Below are 25,323 nucleotides of genomic sequence, written 5' to 3'. Positions count from 1 at the left end.
TTGTATGCCTGAAGCCAAAGATTGGTTGGACTTATTGAAATACTGGAATTTTAAAAAGGAGGAACCAGCCACATAAGAGTGAGGGTGATGAGAGGCTGAGGGAAGGCACAGGAACCCAGGGGAGGGGAGAGCATGAGCAAAGCTTTGCAGAGCTGTCCTGTGGTTCAGCCGATGACTGTAGCTGGAGAGTCCTAATTATCCCAGAGGCTTCCTGCCGAAGAGCCGCTAAGACATGGGAGGCACGCTTATCTAACTCGCTGACTCACTGATGACACAAAGATGGGCCTTACAGTTCGTAGTTGAGACTCGTGAATCAAAATTGTTTTCAACATTGGAACATGTGCAAGTTAATGTAAAAATGATAGGACTTATTAAAAGGATCTAAGAAGATGACTGAGAAGCAGAGTAAGTAATGGTCCAGAACAGCGAGGCTGGGCCAGGCCATCTAGGTTCAAACCCAAGTCTGCCACCAATTGGCTGTCTGACCACAGGCTAGTGAGCAGTCTTGCTGTGCTTTGGTTTCCCTACCCACCTCTTGCGGTTGTAGGACTAAGTGAGTTAGTATGTGGTCAAGTGTTTTGAACAGTGCTTGGCACATGGTCACACCTACATAGGTTTACCACGACACGTGGTCCTGTGTTACCTGAGGGAGTGGCCACGCTGTTAACAGAAATTACAGTGGTGAGCGTCCAGATGCACCACCCTTATCAACCTGCTCTTCAGTCGGACGCCGGAGGGCTTGTCTCCACCTGCCCTTTTGACGCTAATGCTTTGTTGCAACCCTCTGCCTTACAACGGGCTTTTTCTTCTCTGCCCCCTGTTCTTGGGATCTAGCAAGTCCTTTGGACCATCTCTTGGGTTTGACCTCACATTTGCCCGTGGTGCTGTTTCACACTTGGAAGGAACGGGTCAGCCCGGCTCTTGGCTCCCAGCCACTCCCCTGTTTCTGGGGGGTGGGGGGTGTCAGGGTGCCGGCTGCCCTCTGGCACAGCCCAGGGAGGGGGGATCTACTTACAGAGAGAAGATGGTGAGAGCCTCTGATTTGGGGACATGCTGAGTTTGACACACCTGGAATCAGGCAGGTGGGCATTTCCCATTTGATTGGAAATGTCAGTCTGGAATTGAGACAGCAGTTGGACTGGAGATGTCTGTGTCATCAGAGGGATCCATGAAGCCAACAAGCCAAGCTACCCTCAAAGAGAGACTCCAGGGAGGAAGAGCAAGGGGTGGAGGGCAGGCTCCAGGGAGGGCTGGGGGGCAGGGAGGAGGTTAACAAAGGGCGGGGAATCAGAGATGGTCCCGGGAACGCAGAGGGAGGGTTTCAAGCAGAAGAGCAGAGCGAAAGCGATGACAAGGAATAGTCCGGGTCGGCGGGGTTGGCAGTTGAGGCTGGGTGGGAGGAGGAGCCCAGCAGGCAGGAATCAGACGCCGCCGCAGCCTCCGGGCGGGCGCTGGGCGCAAGGGGCGTGGGGACGCCGGCGGGGGCGGCCGGCCCGGCCGACTGCGGGGAGCGGGAGGGGCGGAGCTCGGGCCTCCCCCTCGCGCGCCGCCGCCGCGCTCCGCTCCCGCGCTCCTCGCTCGGGAAGCTCAGCGTCGGGGCGTGCCGCAGGAAACGCGGAGCCAGGGCGTCAGTTCTCGGGGAGCCGATGCCAGGGGGCCACGACCCCGGTGCCCGAGTCCCCCGGGCTCCCGAGACACCCACGAGCCCCTCGGGTCCCCAAGACCCCTGAGTCCTCCGGGCCCCCCGAGCCCCTCGAGCCGGGGCGGCCTGTCCGGACCCGCCCCTCTCTCTCCCCGCCTCCCCTGCGGGTCCCAGCGACCTCCTCCGCGGGGGACCTCCGGCCGGACGGGGGCGCCGTGAGACACGGAAGCCGTGCCTGGGGACGCAGGGAGCACCCGGAAGTGACGCGCGGCCAGCGGAAGTCCCGCCCGCACGTCCGCGGCTCCCTGTCCCTCGTGGCGGGTCGCCGGCATGGCGCGCTACAACTTCAAGAAGATCACGGTGGTGCCGTCCGCCAAGGTAGGCGGCCGCGAGGGCTTGTCCGCAGCCGCCCCTCCCCTGCCGGGTCTCCAGGAAAGCCCGAGCCTGTAATTCTGGGGTGGGACAGGGGTCGCCTCCTCCGGCGGACGCCCCTTCTTAGGCCACGTCGTCCCCAGATGAGGGCCTTCCAGGGTTGGCGGTTCCCCCCGGACACTGAGGGGCCTTCTTCAGGCCTTAGGGCCCTCCCCTCCGGCGCTGGGGTCCGTCCGCAGGCATTAGGGTCCTTCCTCAGAGGTCAGGGTCCTCCCCTCCGGCGCTGGGGTCGTCCGCAGGCATTAGGGTCCTCCCCTCCGGCGCTGGGGTCGTCCGCAGGCATTAGGGTCCTCCCCTCCGGCGCTGGGGTCGTCCGCAGGCATTAGGGTCCTTCCTCAGAGGTCAGGGCCCTCCCCTCCGGCGCTGGGGTCCGTCCGCAGGCATTAGGGTCCTTCCTCAGAGGTCAGGGCCCTCCCCTCCGGCGCTGGGGTCGTCCGCAGGCATTAGGGTCCTTCCTCAGAGGTCAGGGCCCTCCCCTCCGGCGCTGGGGTCCGTCCGCAGGCATTAGGGTCCTTCCTCAGAGGTTAGGGTCCTCCCCTCCGGCGTTGGGGTCGTCCGCAGGCATTAGGGCCCTCCCCTCCGGCGCTGGGGTCCGTCCGCAGGCATTAGGGTCCTCCCCTCCGGCGCTGGGGTCGTCCGCAGGCATTAGGGTCCTCCCCTCCGGCGCTGGGGTCCGTCCGCAGGCATTAGGGTCCTCCCCTCCGGCGCTGGGGTCGTCCGCAGGCATTAGGGTCCTTCCTCAGAGGTCAGGGTCCTCCCCTCCGGCGTTGGGGTCCGTCCGCAGGCATTAGGGTCCTCCCCTCCGGCGCTGGGGTCGTCCGCAGGCATTAGGGTCCTTTCTCAGAGGTCAGGGTCCTCCCCTCCGGCGCTGGGGTCCGTCCGCAGGCATTAGGGTCCTTCCTCAGAGGTTAGGGTCCTCCCCTCCGGCGTTGGGGTCGTCCGCAGGCATTAGGGCCCTCCCCTCCGGCGTTGGGGTCGTCCGCAGGCATTAGGGTCCTCCCCTCCGGCGCTGGGGTCCGTCCGCAGGCATTAGGGTCCTTCCTCAGAGGTTAGGGCCCTCCCCTCCGGCGCTGGGGTCCGTCCGCAGGCATTAGGGTCCTCCCCTCCGGCGTTGGGGTCGTCCGCAGGCATTAGGGTCCTCCCCTCCGGCGTTGGGGTCCGTCCGCAGGCATTAGGGTCCTTCCTCAGAGGTCAGGGCCCTCCCCTCCGGCGTTGGGGTCGTCCGCAGGCATTAGGGTCCTTCCTCAGAGGTCAGGGCCCTCCCCTCCGGCGTTGGGGTCCGTCCGCAGGCATTAGGGTCCTTCCTCAGAGGTTAGGGCCCTCCCCTCCGGCGCTGGGGTCCGTCCGCAGGCATTAGGGCCCTCCCCTCCGGCGTTGGGGTCCGTCCGCAGGCATTAGGGTCCTTCCTCAGAGGTCAGAGTCCTCCCCTCCGGCGTTGGGGTCGTCCGCAGGCATTAGGGTCCTCCCCTCCGGCGCTGGGGTCGTCCGCAGGCATTAGGGTCCTTCCTCAGAGGTCAGGGTCCTCCCCTCCGGCGCTGGGGTCCGTCCGCAGGCATTAGGGCCCTTCCTCAGAGGTCAGGGCCCTCCCCTCCGGCGCTGGGGTCGTCCGCAGGCATTAGGGCCCTCCCCTCCGGCGTTGGGGTCGTCCGCAGGCATTAGGGTCCTCTCCTCCGGCGTTGGGGTCGTCCGCAGGCATTAGGGTCCTCCCCTCCGGCGTTGGGGTCCGTCCGCAGGCATTAGGGCCCTTCCTCAGAGGTCAGGGTCCTCCCCTCCGGCGCTGGGGTCCGTCCGCAGGCATTAGGGTCCTTCCTCAGAGGTTAGGGCCCTCCCCTCCGGCGCTGGGGTCCGTCCGCAGGCATTAGGGCCCTTCCTCAGAGGTCAGGGCCCTCCCCTCCGGCGCTGGGGTCCGTCCGCAGGCATTAGGGTCCTTCCTCAGAGGTCAGGGCCCTCCCCTCCGGCGCTGGGGTCGTCCGCAGGCATTAGGGTCCTCCCCTCCGGCGTTGGGGTCCGTCCGCAGGCATTAGGGCCCTTCCTCAGAGGTCAGGGTCCTCCCCTCCGGCGTTGGGGTCCGTCCGCAGGCATTAGGGTCCTTCCTCAGAGGTCAGGGCCCTCCCCTCCGGCGCTGGGGTTCTTTCCTCTGGGTTAGAGACCTTCTGCAGACCTTGGGATCCTCCCCAGAGAAGACGGGGGTGGGGTGGGGTCAGGAGAAACTTTATGAAGCAGGTGCTTTTGAACGAGCCTCTTAAGGATTCATAGAATTCCTTAGATGGGGGGAGGGTACAGGTCCCCAGGCTTGATGTCTGTGTCCCTCCTGTTACTGACAGTGTTGTGGGCGCCCGTCCACTGGGCAGTTCAAGTAAGAGTTTATATTCTCAGTGACTTTCCACATCTTAGGAAATTATAAGCAGTGGATTTTAGTTGTACTTGTTTTATATACTTTCAAAGTCAAAGATTTGCAAATTGAAATTGCAGGATTTTTTCTCTTTAATGTTTTTTCTGAGTTGTGTTTGAGTTACCTGATTAGTTTCAGAGGGCCCTGGGTGTTTGGAAATTAAGGTAACATCAAGAAAGTGTGGGATAAAATTTATTTTGGTAGCCATTTGCTAAGTGTTTGTTAAAGGCCAGAAACTATGAACATGATCAGAGTTGAATATAAAAGATTGAAGATTCGTTGGAAGTGTTTGTAGTTGAAAACATGTGGCACCTTTGTTAGTCTTTTGAGAGGGTTTCAGGTAAGTGGATGAAAAGTAGACATTTTTGGTGTACTGTGTCTTATTTTATTTAATTGCAGGACTTTATTGACCTGACGTTATCGAAGACTCAACGGAAGACTCCAACAGTTATCCATAAACATTACCAAATCCATCGCATTAGACATTTTTATATGAGGAAAGTCAAATTTACTCAACAGAATTACCATGACAGACTCTCACAGATTCTAACAGATTTCCCCAAATTGGATGTAAGTGACTTGGGGACACAGATAGTAATGTAAATGTAAGCCATTAGATAATTGGTATTTCTAGCCAGTTTGTGTACTTATCTGACAAATAAGGAAGGAAACAAAATGATTCACTTGTCAGACTTCGTGAGTTAGTGGCAAAGCTGGGAACAGAGCGCGGGGTTTTTGATTCCTTAGTATTCTTCCTTTCCCCCTGCCAAACCCCACGTCAGAGGGCCCAGAGCTGTCTCTTCAGGCTTTCTCTGTCACTTCGAGGCCTCAGGTGCCCACCCAAGCTCTCTCAAAGCTGTGCGCTCTGAATCTGGCAGCTCACCAGCTTACGTGGGCTTCCTCTCCTTCCTCTTTCCAAGGTTCCTTTTCCTGTGGCCTCAGATTACATCAGTGGCCTGAGGTCCACCACTGTTTGTGATCCTGTCACTTCATCAGCCAGTGATGGTCAGTGAGAAGAAATTGTGTGGGGGAGCTGTGATTTGTGCATTGAGTCAAAACAGTTGAAATCTTCGCTGACAGCATAGTCGAGTTTGCTGTTGATGAAGCTGTAGAAAGCGAGAGCAGGCCCTGCTTATGAGGTCGCTGTGTAGGGTCCCACAGCTGCAAGGTGATTTGAGGTGGTGAAGGATGTGGGGTGGGGCAGCCATACAGGGTGAGAACCTAAATTTGCCACTGTCCCAAAACAGTCTGTAAAGCTAGGTTAAGGCAGAGGAGAAAAGTTCTTTTATGTGACAAGAGTTATGTAAGGTGACAGTAGTTCATTTAAACAATTACAGATGTGCTTAAAATAAGAGTAGAGATTTCTGCTAGCAGGCAGGCATGCTACAGGTGCTAAGTAGAGGCTAGTTGAACTCATGAATAGTTTCTGGGGAAAGGGTGGGTACCCTAGAAATTACCTGGAAGGAAACAGAAGAATGAGATTATTGGAAACTGGTGTGATATTCGAAAACACCTGATCTGAGCAAACAATGCTGTGAACTAATTAGTACCAGATTTTTGTAGTTCTTTGTAAGAAGATTCATCTTTCTTCATCCTTGCTATTTTTTTATACAGTAGAAGTTTAAATTTGTGAACATTCTATTCCTTTTTTTTTTTTTGAGGGGGTTGGGGAGGGGGAGAGAGAATCTGAAGCAGGCTCCACACTCTGTGTGGATATGGAGCTTGATCCCACAACCCTGAGATCATGACCTGAGCTGAAATCAAGAGTCAGATGCTTTTAACCGACTGAGCCACCCAGGTGCCCCCTCCCTCCCGCATTTTTTAAACTAGAGATAGCTGTCTGAGAAGAATTTTAGAGTAGGAGGTTATGGTAGCTGCATTCGCAGCATGACTGACGTGTCTCGAGTTCTGTTCAGGCCCCGGGAGCACAGCAGTCATAGAGGCCCTGTGCTTGTCTAGTGAGGGAAGGACGGTAAGTGTGGAAATCTGCAGTGTGTCAGATGAGTAAGGAGAGCAGGGAGATTGTAGCAGAGGCGTGAGGGCAGTGAGGTGGTGAGCCATGCAGGGCTTGAGTTCTGTCTTAAGCCTTCCAGGTTGAGCCTGGGACGTGCCGAGCTTTGACTTAGCTTGTAGAGGATGAGCGGCCCGTGGGGTAGGAGGCCACTGGAAGGTTGGTGCACTGGGTTAAGCAGCTGGCCGTGGTGAAGAGTTGAGTGCTGGGGAGGAAGAGCTAATGGGTTTGCTCACAGCGCAGGTGTGGCCCGAAAGCACCTTGGACAGTGGAGTGGCCATCCATCCACGCGGGAACGGGGGGAGGTTTGTATGCGTTGATCAAAATGTGGGTGAGATATCACACAGAAGTGCATGTGGTCTGGAGCTTTGTGAGCGGTCTGACCTGAAGATGTCTGTGCACTTAGATCCATGCCAGGTCACCCAGGACGTGAGTGTGGAGAGAAAAGTGCTCCCGGGAACCCTAATGTTGAGTGTTGGGTGGGAGCATGAGCCTGCAAGAGCAGAGATGGTCCCGGAGGCCAGTTGAATAGAAAGCATCAGGAAGCGTGAGTGCCCAGCTGTCTGCCGTGCAGAACTCTGCAAAGATGAAAGGAGTTTGGGGAGGGGCTGATCTCATGAGCTGTTTTGATGGACTGGTGGAGACAGTCCTGACTAACTTGGGTGTAAGGGAAGAAAAGAGGCTTCCTTCATGATGTTTGCCAAGAGGGTAACAAAGGAGTAGAAGGGTTGTGGGTTCGAGGGGCTTGCAGACTTTTAGATTTGGGGGGGGTGGTGACGGCATGTTTGCAGGCCTGGATTCAGGTCTTGAGAAGTGGGGGAGGAGTCTGGTGCACAAATGGAGAGTTGGCTGGGTTTGTGGATGGGGTGAAGGGGGCACAGTGTTGGGCCCAGGCCAGGTGGGCAGACGGAAGTGAGCCCTGAGCTCACTTAGATGTTTCCTTAGAGAACTAAGCAGTCATCAGTCGGGAGAGAGCGCTGGGGAGAAGATGCGGGGGTCTGAGGAGAGGAAAGGTGGGGTGTATTTCCCTAGGAAATTATCCTGCAAGTATTGTTGATACAGCAGGACGAGAAACCTGTGCCGAAAGACCAATTTGTTTCTGTTTTAGGACATCCATCCATTTTATGCTGATTTGATGAACATTCTCTATGACAAGGATCATTACAAGTTGGCTCTAGGACAAATAAATATTGCCAAAAACTTAGTGGACAAGTAAGGTATTTTCTTAATACAGTATCTTTCAAATTACTGTCCAAAGTGAGAAACATCTCATATATTTGTTTTTATTTCTTTAAGTGTGGCTAAGGATTACGTGCGGCTCATGAAGTACGGAGACTCTCTGTACCGCTGCAAGCAGCTGAAACGCGCGGCCCTCGGGCGGATGTGCACGATCATCAGGAGACAGAAGCAGAGTTTGGAATATTTGGAGCAAGGTACCTATAATACATAAGCAAGAGCACTGTTTAGTGTGTGCTGTTACGATACTTGATTCTTGTCAAGAACTCATTTTTGGAATTTTTTTTTTTTTTATTTTAGACTTAACAGGGTCAAATTACTTTTCCCCATCTAGCCTATGAGAATTTCTGACAGGCTAGTTACTATTGAAAAAGCAGCTGGCAGTTAAAATGCTTATAAATTATTAGTACTATTAAGAGAATTTGTTTTTCATATTTCATACATAAGGCACATACATTATAAATCACAGGAAAATACCAAGGAAATATGTAAAAAAATAAAATGACCCATAGTTTTAACCTATTGACATAGATTTAAAAAAAAAATTTTTTTTTTTTTTTTTTTTGCAAAAAATTGCAATATGGGGCGCCTGGGTGGCTCAGTCAGTTAAGCGTCTGACTTTTGGTTTCAGCTCAGGTCATGACTCAGGGTTGTGGGATCAAGCCCCTGTTGGGCTCTGTGCTGAGTGGGGAGTCTGCTTGAGATTCTTTCCGTCTGCCCTTCCCCAGTCTGGTGTATGCATGTATACTGTCTCAAATAAATAAATCTTTAAAAAAGGAAAGCTTTGCAGTGTGTGTTAGCATGAAATTGCTACTCCAGTTTCATTACATGATTGTTTAAGAGGACAGTGCTGAATTAGTGTAGTATCTCTAATGAAACAGTTACATGCCTTTTTATGTATATTTTTATGATACAGATGTTTTTAAGTCATTGTGTTTTGTTCTTCCCCCGCCCCTCATCTTGCAGATGATTTGTAACAAGTTGTCCAACTTGACTGTTTTGACAGCGCTTCCAAGGATCTGTTTTGTTTGATCTTTTTTTTTTTTAAGATTTATTTATTTAGGGGCGCCTGGGTGGCTCAGTCATTAAGCATCTGCCTTCGGCTCGGGTCATGATCCCAGGGTCCTGGGATCGAGCCCCGCATCGGGCTCCCTGCTCCTTCTCCCTGCTAGTGTTCCCACTTGCACTGTGTCTTTCTCTGTCAAATAAATAAAATCTTTGTTAAAAACAAACCAAAAAAGATTTATTTATTTATTTGACAGAGAGAGACACAGCAAAAGAGGGAACACAAGCAGGAGGAGTGGGGGAGGGAGAAGCACGCTTCCCGCTGAGCAGGGAGCCCGATGTGGGGCTTGATCCCAGGACCCTGGGACCATGACCCGAGCCGAAGGCAGATGCTTAACGACTGAGCCCCCCAGGCGCCCCTGTTTGGTTTGATCTTGAGGATAGTCTAGTGATGGTGCGGTGCCTTGCAGATGACGCAGGTGGTCTTTGCATGGAAGTAGCCCAAGGCCTAGGCAGGAATCGGTGGCATGCATGTTTGCTTCAGAATTGCTTTCTGTATATCATCTCACTTAGTAAGAGTGGTCTGGGCACTTAGACATGTGATTCTGGGGAGGGACAACCAGATGTGGGAAATACTCTGTGTACTGTGGTGTGTCTCCAGCTAATCCTTTTTCTATTCATATTTTTTCTGTTAACTCACATTATAAATGTTGGAATGGGGTTAATAAAACCATGGGCCAGGAGTACACTAAGTGAAGCAGATCGTAAAGTTTGACTTTCTCCATTGTTCTTATGAAATTAAGCACATGTAATGTAAACTTCTCACAGTGCGGCAGCATCTGTCCCGTCTGCCAACTATTGATCCGAATACCAGGACCCTGCTCCTGTGTGGATACCCGAATGTTGGCAAGTCCAGCTTCATCAATAAGGTTAGTTTGGGGACGCTTGGGTGGTTCAGTCAGTGAAGCGTTTGCCTCGGCTCAGCTCATAATCCCAGGGGCCTGGGATCTAGTCTCACGTCGGGCTCCCTGCTCAGCGGGGACCCTGCTTCTCCCTCTCTGCCTCTCCCCCTGCTTGTGCGCGTGCTCTCTCCCTCCCTCCCCCCCCAAATACATAAAATTAAAAAAAAAAATAGGGATGCCTGGGTCACTCAGTCAGTTAAGCGTCTGCCTTCGGCTCAGGTCATGATCTCTGGGTCCTGGGTCGAGCCCCACGTCGGGCTCCCTGCTCCGCGGGAAGCCTGCTTCTCACTCTGCCTCTGTGTTCTGTCTCTCTCTCAAATAAATAAATAAAATCAAAAAAAAATAAATAAATAAGGATAGTCTGTGTCTGGCGTTAACAAGTGACCAAGGACCTGAGGCCCAAGGGCTGCTGTGTCCTGTCCCTGTGGGTTGGAGGATGGCCGGCCAGTGAGTCCTTGAGTCAGTACTACCCTCGGTGTATGCAGCCCTTTACTCGAGGGGAGGATTGCATCTGTCTGAATCCACATTTATGTTGCTGTTACGGAAAACATTGTGTTTTCTGGTACGTGTTCCATAAGTTTGTTCGGGATTCGAGACATTCAAGTTTGGGTTTGTTACACAGAGAGCCTAGTCTGGGAGCGGTAGCACCAGGAGAGCTAGTGCCGACTGACAGGTGGCACTTGCTGAATTGGACTTCGTGAGGTATTTCGTGGGTGTCACCTTGCTTGATGGGACACTTCTCACATGAAGTATTTGGTCCACGTTGTGGGGAGTGGCTGAGTTGCTCTTTACTTGAGTGAGTTTATTAATTGGGACTCGACCCTATTTAGTAACTTGGTCCTTCAAGACAACTTAGCTGAGCTTCAGGGACCTGAACAGAGTAGAAACAGCATTTAAAAAGGGGCGCCGAGGTGGCTCAGTTGGTTAAGGGTCTGACTCTTGATTTCTGCTCAGGTCATGATCTCGGTTGTGAGATTGAGCCCCGCGTCAGGCTCCTGTTCACTGTGGGGTCTGCTTGAGATTCTCTTTCTCTCTTCCTCTGCCCCCCCCCACTTGTGCTCTTGTGTGCACACGCTCTTTCTAAAATAAATAAATAAAATCTTTAAAAGAAAATAAAAGGTCGGTTCATAAATAAATAACGTAAAATATCAGTTCATAACCCACAGGAGCTCAGGTGCCAAACAATAGCAGTTACATAGGTGTGAATGTTGCTGCCAGGAACCCTTCCACTTTGACCCTATTTGCAGGTCTTTATTTTGTCCCCAAGTTGTGCTGACATGATAGGCTGAAGCTCTGCGGTGTCTGAGCTCATGGCTCGAACGCTTGCGAGCCAGTGGCCCCTTAATCCCTTACAATGAAATAGTAAACAGTTGAGTCCCTTGGTTGCACTGACCACATGTCGAGAGTTGGTGGAGATGTGTGGCTGGTGGGCCCCATATCAGCCGTGCAGGTACAGAGCGTTTCTGTCTGTACAGCAAGTTTGTTGGGGCTGGGGTGGATCAGAGCAGAAGCTGACAGACACTCTCCAAGTACCGGCCCCCCACCTCCCTAATAGCTGACGGGGACTGTTGCTGCCCTGGCCCGGTGGTGGGAGGAAGTAGATGGAGAATCTGTCTGTCAGAGAGCAGCAGCTTCTGTCCTCAGCAGTGTAATCATGCCAGGTCTCTCCTTGTTTGGTCTTGTTTTTTTTTTTTTTTTTTAAAGATTTTATTTATTTATTTGAGAGAGAGAGAATGAGAGATGGAGAGCATGAGAGGGAAGAGGGTCAGAGGGAGAAGCAGACTCCCCGCTGAGCAGGGAGCCTGATGTGGGACTCGATCCTGGGACTCCAGGATCATGACCTGAGCCGAAGGCAGTCGCTTAACCAACTGAGCCACCCAGGCGCCGGTCTTGTTTTGTTTTAATGCCAAAATCATTCATCTCTATAACCCGTAGGTGCCACACTGACCTCTGAGACGAAATAAGGTAAGGAACTTGTGTAACTGTTGGAGTTATGATTGTTTTGTTTTAGGTGACGAGAGCCGATGTGGATGTCCAGCCCTATGCATTTACGACCAAGTCTCTGTTTGTGGGGCACATGGATTATAAGTATCTGCGTTGGCAGGTGAGCGCTCCCACCTTTAAGCATAGAGCTCTCGTTGTTAACGGGGTTTGATTTTGGGGATCGCTAAAGAACTAGAGTGTCTCCCTAATTCCCAATGTGTTTAGGGAAAGACTCCGAGGAGGTGGGAGAGATTCTCAGGGTCACCAGGAACGCCCCTGCAGAGAAAACTCCCCTGAGCTCCCCGGCTGCCTGAGGGCTGCCTGAGGGCAGTTCTGGGGGAGGCAGCGGGTGGCCTGTGTTATGTTAGCAGTGGTACTTCCAGAGAAACAAGTCTCCTTGTAGTGTTGCTGACCATGTCATTACAGATGACGTTAGCCATTTAAAAGCATGGAGCAGTTTCCACAGTAGAATTTCCTTTCATAAATGGTGAGGTTGTTCCTAACACATGGGAGAGTTTCCCAGTTGCTCTTCTGTTCTGCTGTGTCAGGGCCCCTGGCTGGCTCAATCAGTAGAGCGTGCGGCTCTTGACGTTTGGCTCCAGAGCTCAAGCACCGCGTTGGGCACAGTTTGGCATATATCACAAGGGAAAGAGGAGTCCTTTCCTCCAGGTCATCGGCTAGTTCTTCAGTGAGCTCTGCGGGGTCCACTCATCCCCCATTCTGTCTCCATATTTAAAGCCTATTTGGTTACGGTCAGCTGGGAGATCTACGTTTTATGTACTGGTTCTCTGAGGGCTGGTTTGGGTGTTGAGTCCCTTCCGGGATGTGCTGGATAGGAGGTTTGTGGGTATGTGTGCTCTCGAGTAACACATCTGACCATTAGGTTGTAGACACTCCGGGGATTTTGGACCACCCTTTGGAGGATCGGAACACCATTGAGATGCAGGCCATCACAGCCCTGGCTCACCTGCGCGCCGCGGTTCTGTACGTGATGGACCTGTCTGAGCAATGTGGCCACGGGCTGAAGGAGCAGCTGGAGCTCTTCCAGAACATCAAACCTCTCTTTATCAACAAGGTACAAGTGGGAGCCAGGACTTTCGGTTTATATCTTGCACCGTGAGGATGGTCATTTCATTAGTTGTCTTCCCTGTTCCAGCCTCTTATAGTTGTAGCAAACAAATGCGACGTGAAGAGGATAGCTGAGCTTTCTGAAGATGATCAGGTAAGTCACCTTAATGTTTTGAGTATTTCTTACCTATTCATTCCAAATCTCATTTCATACCACCGGAGGTTAGAAGGAATTTTAGCAATACTAGTCCATGTTTTTAGTCTAAGTTGAGGTAGTATCCTCAGCGGTTTATTGGTGGCAGACTAAACCTGGCCTTTCCTGACCTCTGCTCTGCCTTCAAGGCTGTGGGAATACCTGTGTGTTCAGCAGGATGGCACATTTAACCCACGGAAGGTCTTAACCTTGGTGCCTTAGAGGACACACAGCACCTTGACCTCGGAGCCCCGGTGCACTGAGCGGCACCTGCAGAGTAGGGCTGTAGGGAGGAGGGTTCCGGGGGTGTCATGTACCTGCTGCACAGACTTGTGGGGAAATGAGTTTGGGAAGTGAGTCGAGTGAGTGAGTGAAGGAGGAGGAGCATCTGTAAACTTGCCAGGACAGGGAGTATAGAGTGCTCGCTGTATTTTCTAGAGGCGGGTCGGGTGGTTAGCCCTCACTCTCCACACAGCTCACCCTGCAGCCCTGGAGAAGGTTTACACTGGCGCAGAGGTTCTCAGACTCTTGGGCACACCCAGGCCCGCAGGGTCAAAGCTTGGGAGGCGCCCCCCACCCGGGGTGGGTTACCCTGGAGCTTGGAGAAGCAGCCACTAGAATAACCTCGCTGTGGCCCCATCTCCTGGAGTGCATGTCACTGACCAGCTCAACATGGAGGGTCTCCAAGGGGTGGCGTGCCATCCCTTCCCAGCGCCTCTGTCTTGTAGTAGTTGGACATGTCATACTTGCGAAGAGGGAGGGCTTTTTAAACAGCCATGCTGGATATCGGGCACTGCAGCACGTTCGTTCAGTTACTAATTAGGTACACACGGACATTAGAGAATTCACTTGGGTTGGAGAGGACCCAGGTCCCTACTAAGTGATCCCGGTTTTTAGGCGCTTGCACTGGAGGGGAGACAAGGGTAAAGCTTCGAAGCCCAGATGTTAGGCTGAGCCAGCTGCTCAGGCTCCGAGGTCAGGCGTGCCCAGGCCCTGCCGTGTGCCTGCTGTGATGGGCATGTGGTCTCCGTTCTGCCTTCGCTGGTGCTAATAGCTGCAGCCCTGGGTGTTTCGTTAGCAGCGTCGACAGGCGGATTGAACAAAATTGGAAAGCACGTGGGCAGCGGATGCCATCGCGATGGTGCTGCCGGGGTAACCCAATGGCGTGGCCGTGTGCCCAGAACTCTGGCTTGTTGCCCGTCTCATGTGCGATGAACGGGGTCACTGTGAGCTCAGAGGCTAGTCAGACCACGGTGTCCCCAAGACTACTGCTCTTGCGGGGGAGGGGGCAGTCTCCCTGGTAAGTGGGACCCCAAGGTGATTGTGCTGGCCTTGTTTGTGACAAGCTTTCCCGTCACAGGGTTGGCGTCTGTGTCTGGAGGAGGGGGCGCTGGTGACGAGGTGCACAAACGAAGCCCCTGCTTCCAAATCGGAGTGATTTATGTGTTTCCGTGTTGTTTTGTAAGGAATTCTCTTAGGTTGTAGAGGCCAAATGTTTTCTTTAAAAAGAGCGTTGAAAACATACTAAAAAAATTCTGTAGCTTGATGTTGCTGGATGTTTTTAGAAGATGATGTCTTACAGAAGAATGTTCCAGGAAGCCTCTGGTTTGCTTCTGTAGTCTGGTTTGATCTTCCCGGTAATGGGTATTTAATTGCAGAAGAATGTAGGGAAAGATCAGCATTTGGGGGAAATGTCCTTTAGAAGAATTTAGAAACGAACCGTGGACGTGCTAACTAGCATTTATGGAACCCGTGTGAAGAACAGTAAGAATTGTTCGTGGGGAGGTGGAAATAAATAATGGCCCTTTCGTTTTTCTTTTGTCTTCCCAGAAAATATTTGCAGATTTGCAGGCTGCAGGATTTCCTGTGGTTGAGACTAGCACCCTGACGGAGGAAGGGGTTATTCAAGTGAAAACAGAGGTCAGTGCTTCATCCATCCCTTTGTCGCCTTTGTGGTCAGAGGAGTCCACTGTGGGGAAGGAAGCGTTCTCTGCAGGTGTCGTGGGTAGGGAGCCCTCGAGGCGGCCGGGCGGGAAAGCATGTGCACCACAGTGAGCCTGGTCCCCACCCGTCCAGTTGAAGTGGGTCTTGAGGGGACACTCCGACTCTGGCACGGTGGCTTCGCTTTTCCCACCGCCTGCTGTCCTTCCTGACCTGTCACGACCTTGTGCAGAAGCCGAAGGAGCAAAAGGAGCATGGAGAGAGACATTTCCCATTAGGTTTCACATGCGATTCTGATCACTTACGTTGTTTTTATGTGAAATAGAAAGAAAGGCAGGTTTGATGCTGTGGTTGACTCAGCTCTGGTGCTCCAGTCAGAGTCCGAGGGGGGCCGTGGACCTGGCTGGGGACACAGCACGAGGGTTGCTTGTGGCGGGGGGCAGGCGTGGAAGGGCCGTGGAGTGTTGCCTCGGGGTGCTGTCCCAGCCTGGGCTGGCCTGGGAAGGGTGCCTGCTCCTGCCTGAATGTGCAGTCTGCCCCGAGGGGTGATCCGCAGGACAGCACCAGCCACTGTGACTCCTGAGGAAAAGCATGTAGTGGGGTCCAAAGCTTTGGAACACAGTCTGCTGGTGAGCGGGGGGCTCTGGTTCCTGTCCCAGCCCCCGCCTCCAGAGCAGAAGGCGGGGTGTGTTGTGAGTCTGGCCCTGTTTCCTCACCTCAGGCTTGTGACAGGCTCCTGGCTCATCGAGTTGAAACCAAAATGAAAGGAAATAAAGTGAACGAGGTGCTGAACAGGCTGCATCTGGCTGTGCCGAACAAGAGAGACGACAAGGTGAGGTTGGCCTTCCCAAGAGCCTGCGAGCCAGCACCTGCCTCACTCGGGGCTCATGGGTGCTGTGCGCACTCACGCAGAGTAAAAACGATGTGTGTCCTGACGTATAAAGTGCAGAGGTACCGTCTGCTGCTCACTCCACCAGGGGCGCTTAGTAATGTTTTTCTGGTGTGTAAGCGTACTTTTATAGAATCAACATTCCTTAACATTTTTTCTGTGCTGAGGCACCTGGGTGGTGCAGTCACTTAAGCACCTAACTCTTGGTTTCAGCTCAGGTCCTGATCCTCAGGGTCGTGGGATCGGGCCCCAGGGCCGGGTGGGGGGTGGTCAGCACTCAGCGGGGTTCTGAGATTCTCTCTCTCTCTCTCTCCCTGTTCCTCCCACTTGTGCGCTCTCTCTCAAGTAAATCAGTCTTTAAGAAAAAATTTTTGTTGTTGGTTTTCTTGCTGTTACAGTGCTCAGTTGCACATCTTTATCTATAAGTCTTTGCTTTTAATTGCAGATGTATACATGAGTGAATTTTATAGTAGGGTGTTGAGAAGGTCAGCGTCCTCTAGACACCCTTCCTGGGTCATGCTGTGCATTTCCCGGATCTTTGATGCAGAGTGTCCCATTGCTGGAATTTTCTTCATGAGTAGCGCATGCGAGCATTCTTTTATTCTTAAAGATTTTATTTTTATGTAATCTGTACACATGGGGCTTGAACTCAGAATCCTGAGATCAAGAGTCGCGTGCTGCACTGACTGAGCCGGCCAGGTGCCCTGTCAGGCAAGCTTTTTTTCATGAGCTTATTGGGCTGTTCTTCAGGTGATTTATCTTTTACTCATTTAATGTATAATTTTTTTGTAAAGGAAATCAGACTCATGTTCTGTAGGGTTTTTTTTTTGTTGTTATTTTAGTTCTTTGGTTGGCTTTTTGACTTGGGTTTCCTTTTTCAGCCTCAGATTACACATTTTTAATATGCTATTTAGTACTTAATTTTTTACATATATGCTATTAACTAATACTGATTTTTTTTGCAGCTATTGGTCATGCATAGGAAGACCTACCATTCATTCCAAAAATATTCCTTAAGACTATTTTTTTTCTATATTTGAATGGTTTCATTTTTTAAATTTTACCTGTTTTGAACAGAAGTTTTTGCTCAGTGTTGCATTTGTTTTGTTCTTGGGAAGTAGGCAGCTACCCACGTATGTTGTCATTTATCTCAAAACTGATGATCGAATCCTGTATCTTTCCATTAAGTTCTCCTGTATACTGGGTTTTTGTCTAGATTGCTTTTGTCTGCTTTGTTTCTTCTGTGTTGCTCTTTTGTTCGTAATTTTTCTCGAGAATCTTGTTTAGTTTTTCTAAATAAACCTTGGAGGGACACCTGGGTGGCTCAGTTGGTTAAGCGTCTGCCTTCAGCTCAGGTCATGATCTTGGAGTCCTGCGTCGGGCTCCCTGCTCAGAGGGGGGTCTGCTTCTCCCTCTGCCTGCTGCCCTCCCCCTGCTTGTGCTCTCTCTCTCTCTGTTAAATAAATAAATAAAATCTTTAAAAAAAATAAGCTTTGGATCAGCTATGGAGTCTTTCTGTTTTCTTGCCCAGCTGGCCCTGCGCCCCCACACAGTCATCTGCTGGTTTGGAATTGGTCTGGCTTTGCAGAGGGGGAGCGTGCCTATGGTTTTTCGCTTTTATGTTCCTTTTGCGTTCAGAAAGGCATTTCATGGAACTCTTTCCGGTGGTGTCCCCTCAGGAGAGGCCCCCTTTCATCCCTGAGGGAGTGGTGGCACGCAGGAAGAGAATGGACATTGGGGAGCCCAGGAGGAAACGGGTAGGTCTGCTTCAGCGGTGCAGAAGGCCACGTGTGCCTGGGGCGGGCACGGGGCGTGATGCTGAGGGCATCCAGGCCTGTGCTGTCAGGCTCCGCGAGTGTGGACATGAGTGGTGGGGCCCCCGGGACATGGGAGCTGGGCTGCACGGGCGTTACACGGATGGGCTGGCGGGTTGGAGGAGAGGTCGTCTCCTGGGGGCGAGGAGGGGCTCAGCACTTGTGCACCTGGAAGGCCATCGAGAGCTGATGGGAGTGCTCTGCCCCTTTGTTGCAGGAACGAGACCTTGAAGTGGAGCTGGGAGATGATTATGTTTTGGACCTTCAGAGTAAGGGCTGATGTCCGGGTCAGGAAGCTGCCGGGGGGGTGGGGTGGGGGGCTTCAGTGCCTGTGCACCCTGAAGCTGCGCCTTAATCTTTCTTAGGGATGAGGTTGTGTGTGGATGGACTTGAGGCTTCTTGCAAGTGGTTTCGGGGGCTTCAGGAGGGTGGTGTTTAGCTGGTGTGGTGCTTGGGTGCTGGTGCAGGCCGCTGCTGCTGATGGTCTCCTGCCCCTGCCTTCACCTCCCACTCTAGGCCCACTCTAGGTCCTGAGACGCTGTGTGACCTTGGGCATGTGTTTCTTTGCTGGGGTGTTCGGTGCAAGTGCTCTGTTGTTTTCCTGGAGAAATGTGGTTGAAGGTATTAAAAAACTACAGTAAACTTAACCTTTCTTTTCTACTTTAGAGTACTGGGATCTGATGAACTCCTCTGAGAAACACGATAAGATACCTGAAATCTGGGAAGGCCATAACGTAGCTGATTATATTGATCCCGACATCATGCAGGTCTGTGTCTCTTGCTAAATTGTGTGATTTTTATTCCTTATGTGACTGTGAAGGTACTGGTACAGCTGTTGACCTACCTGGACTTGTCGCCCATATTCCTTCTACACCGTGAGCCTCCCCACCCCTTCACCAGCAGCCTGCTTGTACCAAGGGTCCTGGAGACCCCAGGACTCTCCTTCCTCTCTGTTCTGAGCCACGGACTGCTTCGTGGGGCAGGTGGACTCTGGGCCGTGAGCTCCCTGTCCTCCGACCTGACCTGTTCTCGTCTCCTGGAGCTTTTCTCCTTAGCGGTGGCTTCCTCCTATTGGCTGTTCCTTAGTGGGTTCCTCTTTAAAAAATAGAACCTTTCTTAAACCCTGTGTCCTCCATTAGTTGCTCTCCCGCCCCTCTCTCCTCAGTCAAGGTTTCTGAAAAGATACAGAGTAGTTCCTGTCAATGCTCCCTCATTTCCTGCTCCTTCCCAAGTGCTGCCCTTCATTTACATTCTCAGTGTGCAGGCCGCTCTGCTGGGCAGGCCCCTCCATTCGCACACTGAGGCCCACACTGCCAGCCCCAGGAGCTCTTCATGGGCTCCTCTAAGTAATCTCTACGCCGGACGTGGGGCCTGAACACAGGATTCCGCAGTCAGGAGTCGCACACTCCGCCGACTGAGCCAACCAGGCGACCGTAGCTTGTCTTCCATAAACTCTGTAACCAGCAGTGGCATTTGTGTCTGGGGTGGCCCTAGAACAGATAAAGGGGCTGTTGTAATCCCATATCTGCTCACACCAATACGTTTCTAGTGTTTCTGCAGGAGGTGCTCTCGTGTGTGTGGGGTAGGGGGAGTGTTGGGGAGTGAGTGAGGCCTGGGCTCTTTCACCTTGACGTCTTCAGTAATTGTTGGTAAAGAGAAAGAAACAGCACAGGACAGCTCATGGGGCGTGTAGGCTCAGTGCTGGGAGGTGAGCTCTCTGGCGTTCCTGGGCGGGACCGGGCGCAGGTGCTCATCGCCCCCTGTAAGGCTGAGGGGAACCGAGCTCCCACAGGAACATTGCTACACTTGAGAGTTCTTCATTGTTGCGTTTAATGACAATTCTTTTTTAAGAAACTGGAAGAGTTAGAAAAAGAGGAAGAGCTAAGGACAGCAGCAGGGGAGTATGACAGCGAGTCTGACAGTGAGGACGAAGAGATGGGGGAGATCCGCCAGCTGGCGAAGCAAATTCGGGAAAAAAAGAAACTGAAAATTCTGCAGTCCAAGGAGAAGAACACACAGGGCCCCAGGATGCCTCGGACCGCTAAGAAGGCAAGTTCTGTGTATCAAGAGCGCCAGGACCGGCTTGTGCGGTGCCTTGTGCGGTGCCGGCTTCTCATACAGTCATTGCTAAATGCAACATTTCAACCAAAATGTGGCTGTGGCCGTGGGATTGCACATACTCTGTTTTGTTGGTACATACTGGCGTTTGAGGTGCGTTGAGCTCTGGTCTGCTGGATTCTGCTGATGGTGCCCTTTCCCGGTGACTTCCAGGTTCAGCACTGTTGGAGTCAGCCTCTGCAGTCGAACAGAGTAAGGTTGTGGTTTGGGATTTGTGGCAGAAAAGCCATTAGTCACCGTGTTCCTGTTCTTTAATTTCTCTGTGAGTCAGGACTCCTCTTCTGCAATTTTGCAGAAACCTAAGCCAGTCCAGTTTAAATCCTCGGGCAATTTCTTGGCTCCTATGACTGGTTGGAATGGGGAGAGTCACACTTTAGGCACAGATTGGTCAAATGATAGAATTCTTTCCGGTCTCAGCCCCGTCTTTGTAGTAGTTTTCTCTCCTGCTGTGTGCTCATCAGGGCGGCAGGTGAGGCCAGGTCCTGTGGGCACCCTCAGACCGCGGGACGGGGTAGACAGGATGGCGTGCAGGGCAGCTAAAATGTGACAGGAGAGGAAAGGAAACTGACGTTCCAGACGCCTCTCTGTGGACCTTAGTGTGTCTGAAGTACTGTTTTCATGAGATGGCAAATGAGTGGTTCTTGGTAGACTGGACATTGTCTGTGTCCCCCGTGGTGCTCAGTGGGTTTGGGAGGAACGCTGTGGCTGGAGTTTGCATCTTGGGGCACATCATGTGACCTCAGTGTCAGGGACCCTTCAGGCAGAGACTTCCCTGCAGAGTCGTGCAGAATCCGAGGACATGACGCGTAGGTCGTCTTACACGTGGCCACTGCCTGGGAGATGCTGGTTTCCACGGTTTTAATGCTTGTCCAAAAATATGAACCTGAGCTCCATTAAAAGATTTAATTCCTAGAAAAAACGTACTGTACATCATTGTAAAAGGCACATTTTCCCTTGAATTTTTTTTTTCTAAACATTCATCAAAGTAATTTTGCTCAAATCCCTTTCCCCTGTGTTCAGGTTCAGCGCAAAGTCTTGGAGGATGAGATGCGCAGTCTTGGTGTTGACATGGATGACAAAGACAATGTAAGTGCGTGGACGTGGTCCTGGGACACGGACAGCTCTGTCTTAGGACACCAGGCTCTTAAAAACCCCGGGGACTGGCGGAGCTGGTTACAGAAGGAAGGAGAATTTGGAGTGTGTGTGGAGGAGCGGCTTGGAAGTGCTGACTAAGAGTGGAACGTGCTTCTCCCGCCACCGTCCGGCGGCCCCTCGGGATGGCTCAGGGCACTCGGCTCCAGGGCCCCTGTTGATGGTGCGGGGACTGTTTTCAGGCTCCGTTCTTGTTGACGCAGGAAGACTTGAGGGACACCTTGCACACTCCGTGTGGCCCTGAGTGTGGGGTGGCCCCAGTGTGCTTTTCTTTGTGGGGTTTGGGGTTTTTTGGGTTTTTGTTCTTTTTTTATTTTCTTTTTGTCAGTGTTTTATCATATTTGTGCCTACATCATTTTCCATTCCAGGTTAAGGGAAAATATGAAAAATACCAAAAACAAGAAAGGAAAAAAAAAATCACCTGTTTTTACAGCACACAGAAATAATCTAGGTTGACATGCTGTTTATACCTTTTTGTTCAGCTTTTTGTACAGAGGGTTTTAATCCTTCTCTTTTTTTCTTTAAAATGTATTTATAACCGTATTCGTATTTCATGCTTATTTCCCATTGTGGTATAGCATTTTTAGGATAATTTTTGACTAAAAGAGTCTTAGTTTATCCTAGGCTTCTTGGGGTGGTTGTTTAAAAATTCATTTGCCGTCATGCAAACAATGAACAGTATGTCAAAAACTAGTGACGTAATGTATGGTGGCTAACTTAGTAAGATAAAATTAAAAATTCATTTGCTGTCAACTCAGAATATAAGGTGATGTGTAAGTAATATACAATAAAGTAGAAATAATTTGTGTCTGGGAAAAATAAAGTTGGAATAGAATGTCAGAGGACAAAACGTAAACTTATTTTTTTTAATTTTTAACTTGAACTTTGATTTTGGTGACTGAAATCTTCATGTAGCGTCTTAGCATCAGTTTAGTGACCACATAGGTATATGAGGGTATATTTAGTCTCAACATGAGAGGAGCTTGGGCTGTAAATAGTTCAGAACTGTTTTCCTGGGGGCCCAGCTATTAAAAGGTATTTCAGATAACTATTGAAATTCTGATTTTTTTTTCTTGAATTATGCTGTAGCATATATATATATATATATTAAGTTTTTATTTATTGTAGAGAGAGTGTGTGTGAGTGGGGAGAAGGGCAGAGAGAGAGAATCTGAAGCAGACTCCCCACCAAATGCGGAACCCCATGCTGAGCTTGATCTCAGGACCCTGAGATCATGACCTGAGCCAAAATCAAGAGTCGGCTGCTTAGGGGGACCTGGGTGGCTCACACGGTTAAGCGTCTGCTTTCGGCTCAGGTCACGATTCCAGGGTCCTGGGATGGAGCCCCGCTTTGGGCTCCCTGCTCTGCGGGAAGCCTGCTTCTCCCTCTCCCACTCCCCCTGGTTGTGTTCCTTCTCTCACTGTGTCTCTCTCTGTCAAATAAATAAAACCTTAAAAAAAAAAAAATCCTATTTGTAATGTAAAGCAGTGTGTTAAGTGAAAAAGAATATTTGACCAGTAACTAATGTGACGTTAAAAGAGCTTTAGCGTATTCAATAATGACTTTCTTTCTTTCTTTTTTTTTTTAACGATTTTATTTATTTATTTGAGAGAGAGAGAATGAGATAGAGCATGAGAGGCGGGAGGGTCAGAGGGAGAAGCAGACTCCTCGCTGAGCAGGGAGCCTGATGCAGGACTCGATCCCAGGACTCCAGGATCATGACCTGAACCGAAGGCAGTCGCTTAACCAACTGAGCCACCCAGGCGCCCTTCAGTAATGTCTTTCAAAACTCTTGCGTGTCCTGTCCCCTTGTCAGTATAATTTCGTGTGTGTGACCCCAGCCCCGAATTTGCTATTCGTGCTTTTCAGGCCCATTATGCAGTCCAGGCCAGGAGGTCCCGGAGCATTACTAGGAAGAGGAAACGGGAGGATTCTGTCCCACCCACGTCTGTAGCCCACAGCCGCAGCTGCTCTCGGACTCCGCGGGATGTCTCTGGCCTTCGGGACGTCAAGGTTAGTCTCTGTGATAGGGGCTCAGGACACACCCTGCAGCTGTCGTTCAGAGGGTAGGGACCACAGGTGGGGCTGGTGCCCCCTGAGAGGCGAGCTCGGCATTCTGGACCCTTGTCCTAGCGGTGTCCTCTCGTGGGTGGACGGAAGCATGGTGTCCTAGGGCGCTGTGCTCAGAACCTGGAGCTGGAGCCCCTGCAGGGAGCGGTTGTGGTTAGTCTTTTGGGAAAGACAGTGGATATATACAGTCTTTTTCATTGAAACTTTTTTATTAAATACAAAAATGGTTAGTTTCAGCATTTTGAAAGTTCAGGTACAGGAGAAAGTCTGTAGACTGGCAAACCATTTACTTGATGGAAGCCTGAGATTTCCATCTCCTTCTAGAAATCTGGATTTTAGTAGCACAGCATTGCCACTTGTCAGATGTGAGCGGTACGGTTTCATTGGCTGACTCTGTTTTCTTGTTCGTCTAAGAGGGAATTACAGCCGATGGGCCTGATCTTCCGGCTCCTGGTAGGCACAGGATCTGTCTAGACAGAGCATTCTTCTCGTCCTTGTGTGCACAGGGTTGAGTTCTGCAGCCCCCGGGCCCCAGGGCAAGCTGCAGCTGTTGAGACTGGCCAGCGCTTCTCATAGAAGAGATCTGGACCGTGGAGACAGACTGCTAACCGGTCATGACAAGGCACGTGGAAACTCGGGAGCTCACGTGTGTTGTGTGTTCTTGTGTTTTACAGATGGTGAAGAAAGCCAAGACTATGATGAAGAATGCTCAGAGGAAGATGAACCGCCTGGGGAAGAAAGGAGAAGCAGACAGACACGTATTCGATATGAAGCCCAAGCACTTGCTCTCTGGAAAGAGGAAAGCCGGGAAAAAGGACAGGCGGTAGTGGCTTCTGCACCTGCAGCGGTCTGGCTGGTCGGGGTGGTGCCCAGCCTCGTCTGGTGGGGGGGTCCCAGGATCGGGGCACCGCCTGTAAACCACAGGACACCTGAAGCTCTGGCTGCTTGCTCTCGGGCGGGGGGTGTGGGTGCAGGAAGGTGTTAGCGCTGCCCCACGGTACGGGTCTTACGAGTGGACGGTGGGTTCTGCATTTAGGGAGTTCTGGTCGCTTCAGATCTGCAGAACCGGAAAGATGGACATCATGTGTGTTTTGATGGAGAAAAATCTTTTCGCAAGAGGGATCTTTGGTTCATGTGTGTCTGGTCTTTTATTGCGAATAAAACCTCTCTGCTTGTGGACACGGGCAGAAGGCTGCCAGCCCTGCCCTGCCTTGCCTACTGAGAGCCAGCGCGCCATGATTTTCTAGTCTTTCTCTATGACGTGTGTATCCTTGTAGCCTGTCTCCAACTAGTTCATCCAGGATAGACCTCTGAAAGAAAGTGGTTTTGGTTGATTTAGGGTTTTTTTTGTTTGTTTAGTTACAAATCACTATAGTTTGGCCAAATGAAAAGGGAAAATAAATTAACTCTGTTTTGAAAACAAACAGTCCTCTGTGGGGTAAAACTTCACCTCAGGCACCGCAGCAGCCAAGCGTGGCCTCTGCCTAACAGACCCGTTTTCCGGCAAGACACAAACAGCCCCAACGCTTCCGCACAACCACCTGCCACACCCGTTTGTGGTTGTCCTGAACAGAGGTCGCTGTGGCGCGGGAGCCCGACCTTGCCGCCATGCCGGTGTGCCCGCCTCCGCCCACCTCCGCGTGTGCAGTGCCTGGTGAGCCGTGTCCTGAGCACGTGCCAGGCGGCCGTCTGCAGCGTTGTGCCCCGGAGTGTAGTTGTCTTACAGGTATGTCTAACATGTGCTGCGTTTTGGGGGTACAAAGTAAGATTTTCACATGTGTGTACTAAAACGCATGTGGTATTGGGGAGGCAGGAGCCCACGTCTTCGTGGGGGTTGCAGTTGCGGAACCGTTCTGGAACTCAGGTCTCTGGAGGCTTGCGTCTTGCAGGGAAGGGCTGGGCTGGCAAATCCATCAACTTTGGTCGATTTTGGCCCTTGTGGCTTTGGTGTTCACGTATCCCCCACCTCCGCCCCGGGGTAGGCGCTATGCCTCTATTCCTGTGGCTGCTTGTGTGAGTCAGAGGGACTGCTTGTCCCCCAAAGATCAGAGTTCTAGGTTTACATTGCTGATTGTTGCTTCTGATGGCGGAGGTGTAGACAAACAGATGGACCCCATTTTTGCAGTCCCCGTCCACAGAATCAGATGCAGGGGGGTTTAAAGAGCCAGCGCCTGTTTCTTTTTCCTTTGCTTTTTCCTGCTTTACCTCTTTTGGGGGCCAGACACTTAAGGATGAAGACTTTGAAAAGCAACTGCATGTGAAGGGAGTTTGGAAAGACCACACACATGCCCCGGGAACGACATGTACTCAGAGAAGAACTACAGAAACCTTCAGTGTTTACCCCTGGCTGGCACAGTGATACCCTTAAAACAACAAAATCCCGCCATTCTGGTGAAGGGAGAGTTTCTGATTTCC

The 25,323-nt window shown here is 51.5% G+C and overlaps 1 protein-coding gene across 1 annotated transcript; it reads left to right on the top strand.

Moving 5' to 3' along the window:
• The first annotated feature begins 1,808 nt into the window (after positions 1 to 1,808).
• GTPBP4 (GTP binding protein 4) lies at positions 1,809 to 24,043 on the top strand. The gene is made up of 17 exons (XM_028114689.2): positions 1,809 to 2,020; positions 4,866 to 5,036; positions 7,586 to 7,689; positions 7,774 to 7,910; positions 9,547 to 9,647; positions 11,692 to 11,784; positions 12,547 to 12,738; positions 12,820 to 12,885; positions 14,755 to 14,844; positions 15,587 to 15,697; positions 17,434 to 17,511; positions 17,786 to 17,837; positions 18,235 to 18,335; positions 19,420 to 19,617; positions 20,707 to 20,772; positions 22,708 to 22,851; positions 23,583 to 24,043. The coding sequence occupies exons 1-17, from the start codon at positions 1,973 to 1,975 to the stop codon at positions 23,733 to 23,735; spliced, it is 1,905 nt and encodes a 634-aa protein (XP_027970490.1). The 5' UTR covers positions 1,809 to 1,972; the 3' UTR covers positions 23,736 to 24,043.
• Positions 24,044 to 25,323: the final 1,280 nt, after the last annotated feature.

The sequence above is a fragment of the Eumetopias jubatus genome, unplaced genomic scaffold (assembly GCF_037043125.1).
Source record: "Eumetopias jubatus isolate StellerSeaLion01/CBP00866 unplaced genomic scaffold, mEumJub1_p1.0 scaffold_8, whole genome shotgun sequence".
Taxonomy (NCBI): Eukaryota; Metazoa; Chordata; class Mammalia; order Carnivora; family Otariidae; genus Eumetopias; species Eumetopias jubatus.
The sequence above is the reverse complement of the archived record's forward strand: the minus strand, read 5'-3'. Positions and strand labels throughout refer to the sequence as shown.

Coding starts and splice junctions, on each gene's coding strand:
- GTPBP4 (XM_028114689.2), top strand. CDS start 1,973: ATGGCGCGCTACAACTTCAAGAAGATCACGGTGGTGCCGTCCGCCAAG. Junction 5,037..7,585: donor CAGATTTCCCCAAATTGGAT/GTAAGTGACTTG, acceptor TTTCTGTTTTAG/GACATCCATCCATTTTATGC. Junction 14,845..15,586: donor TTATTCAAGTGAAAACAGAG/GTCAGTGCTTCA, acceptor TCCTCACCTCAG/GCTTGTGACAGGCTCCTGGC.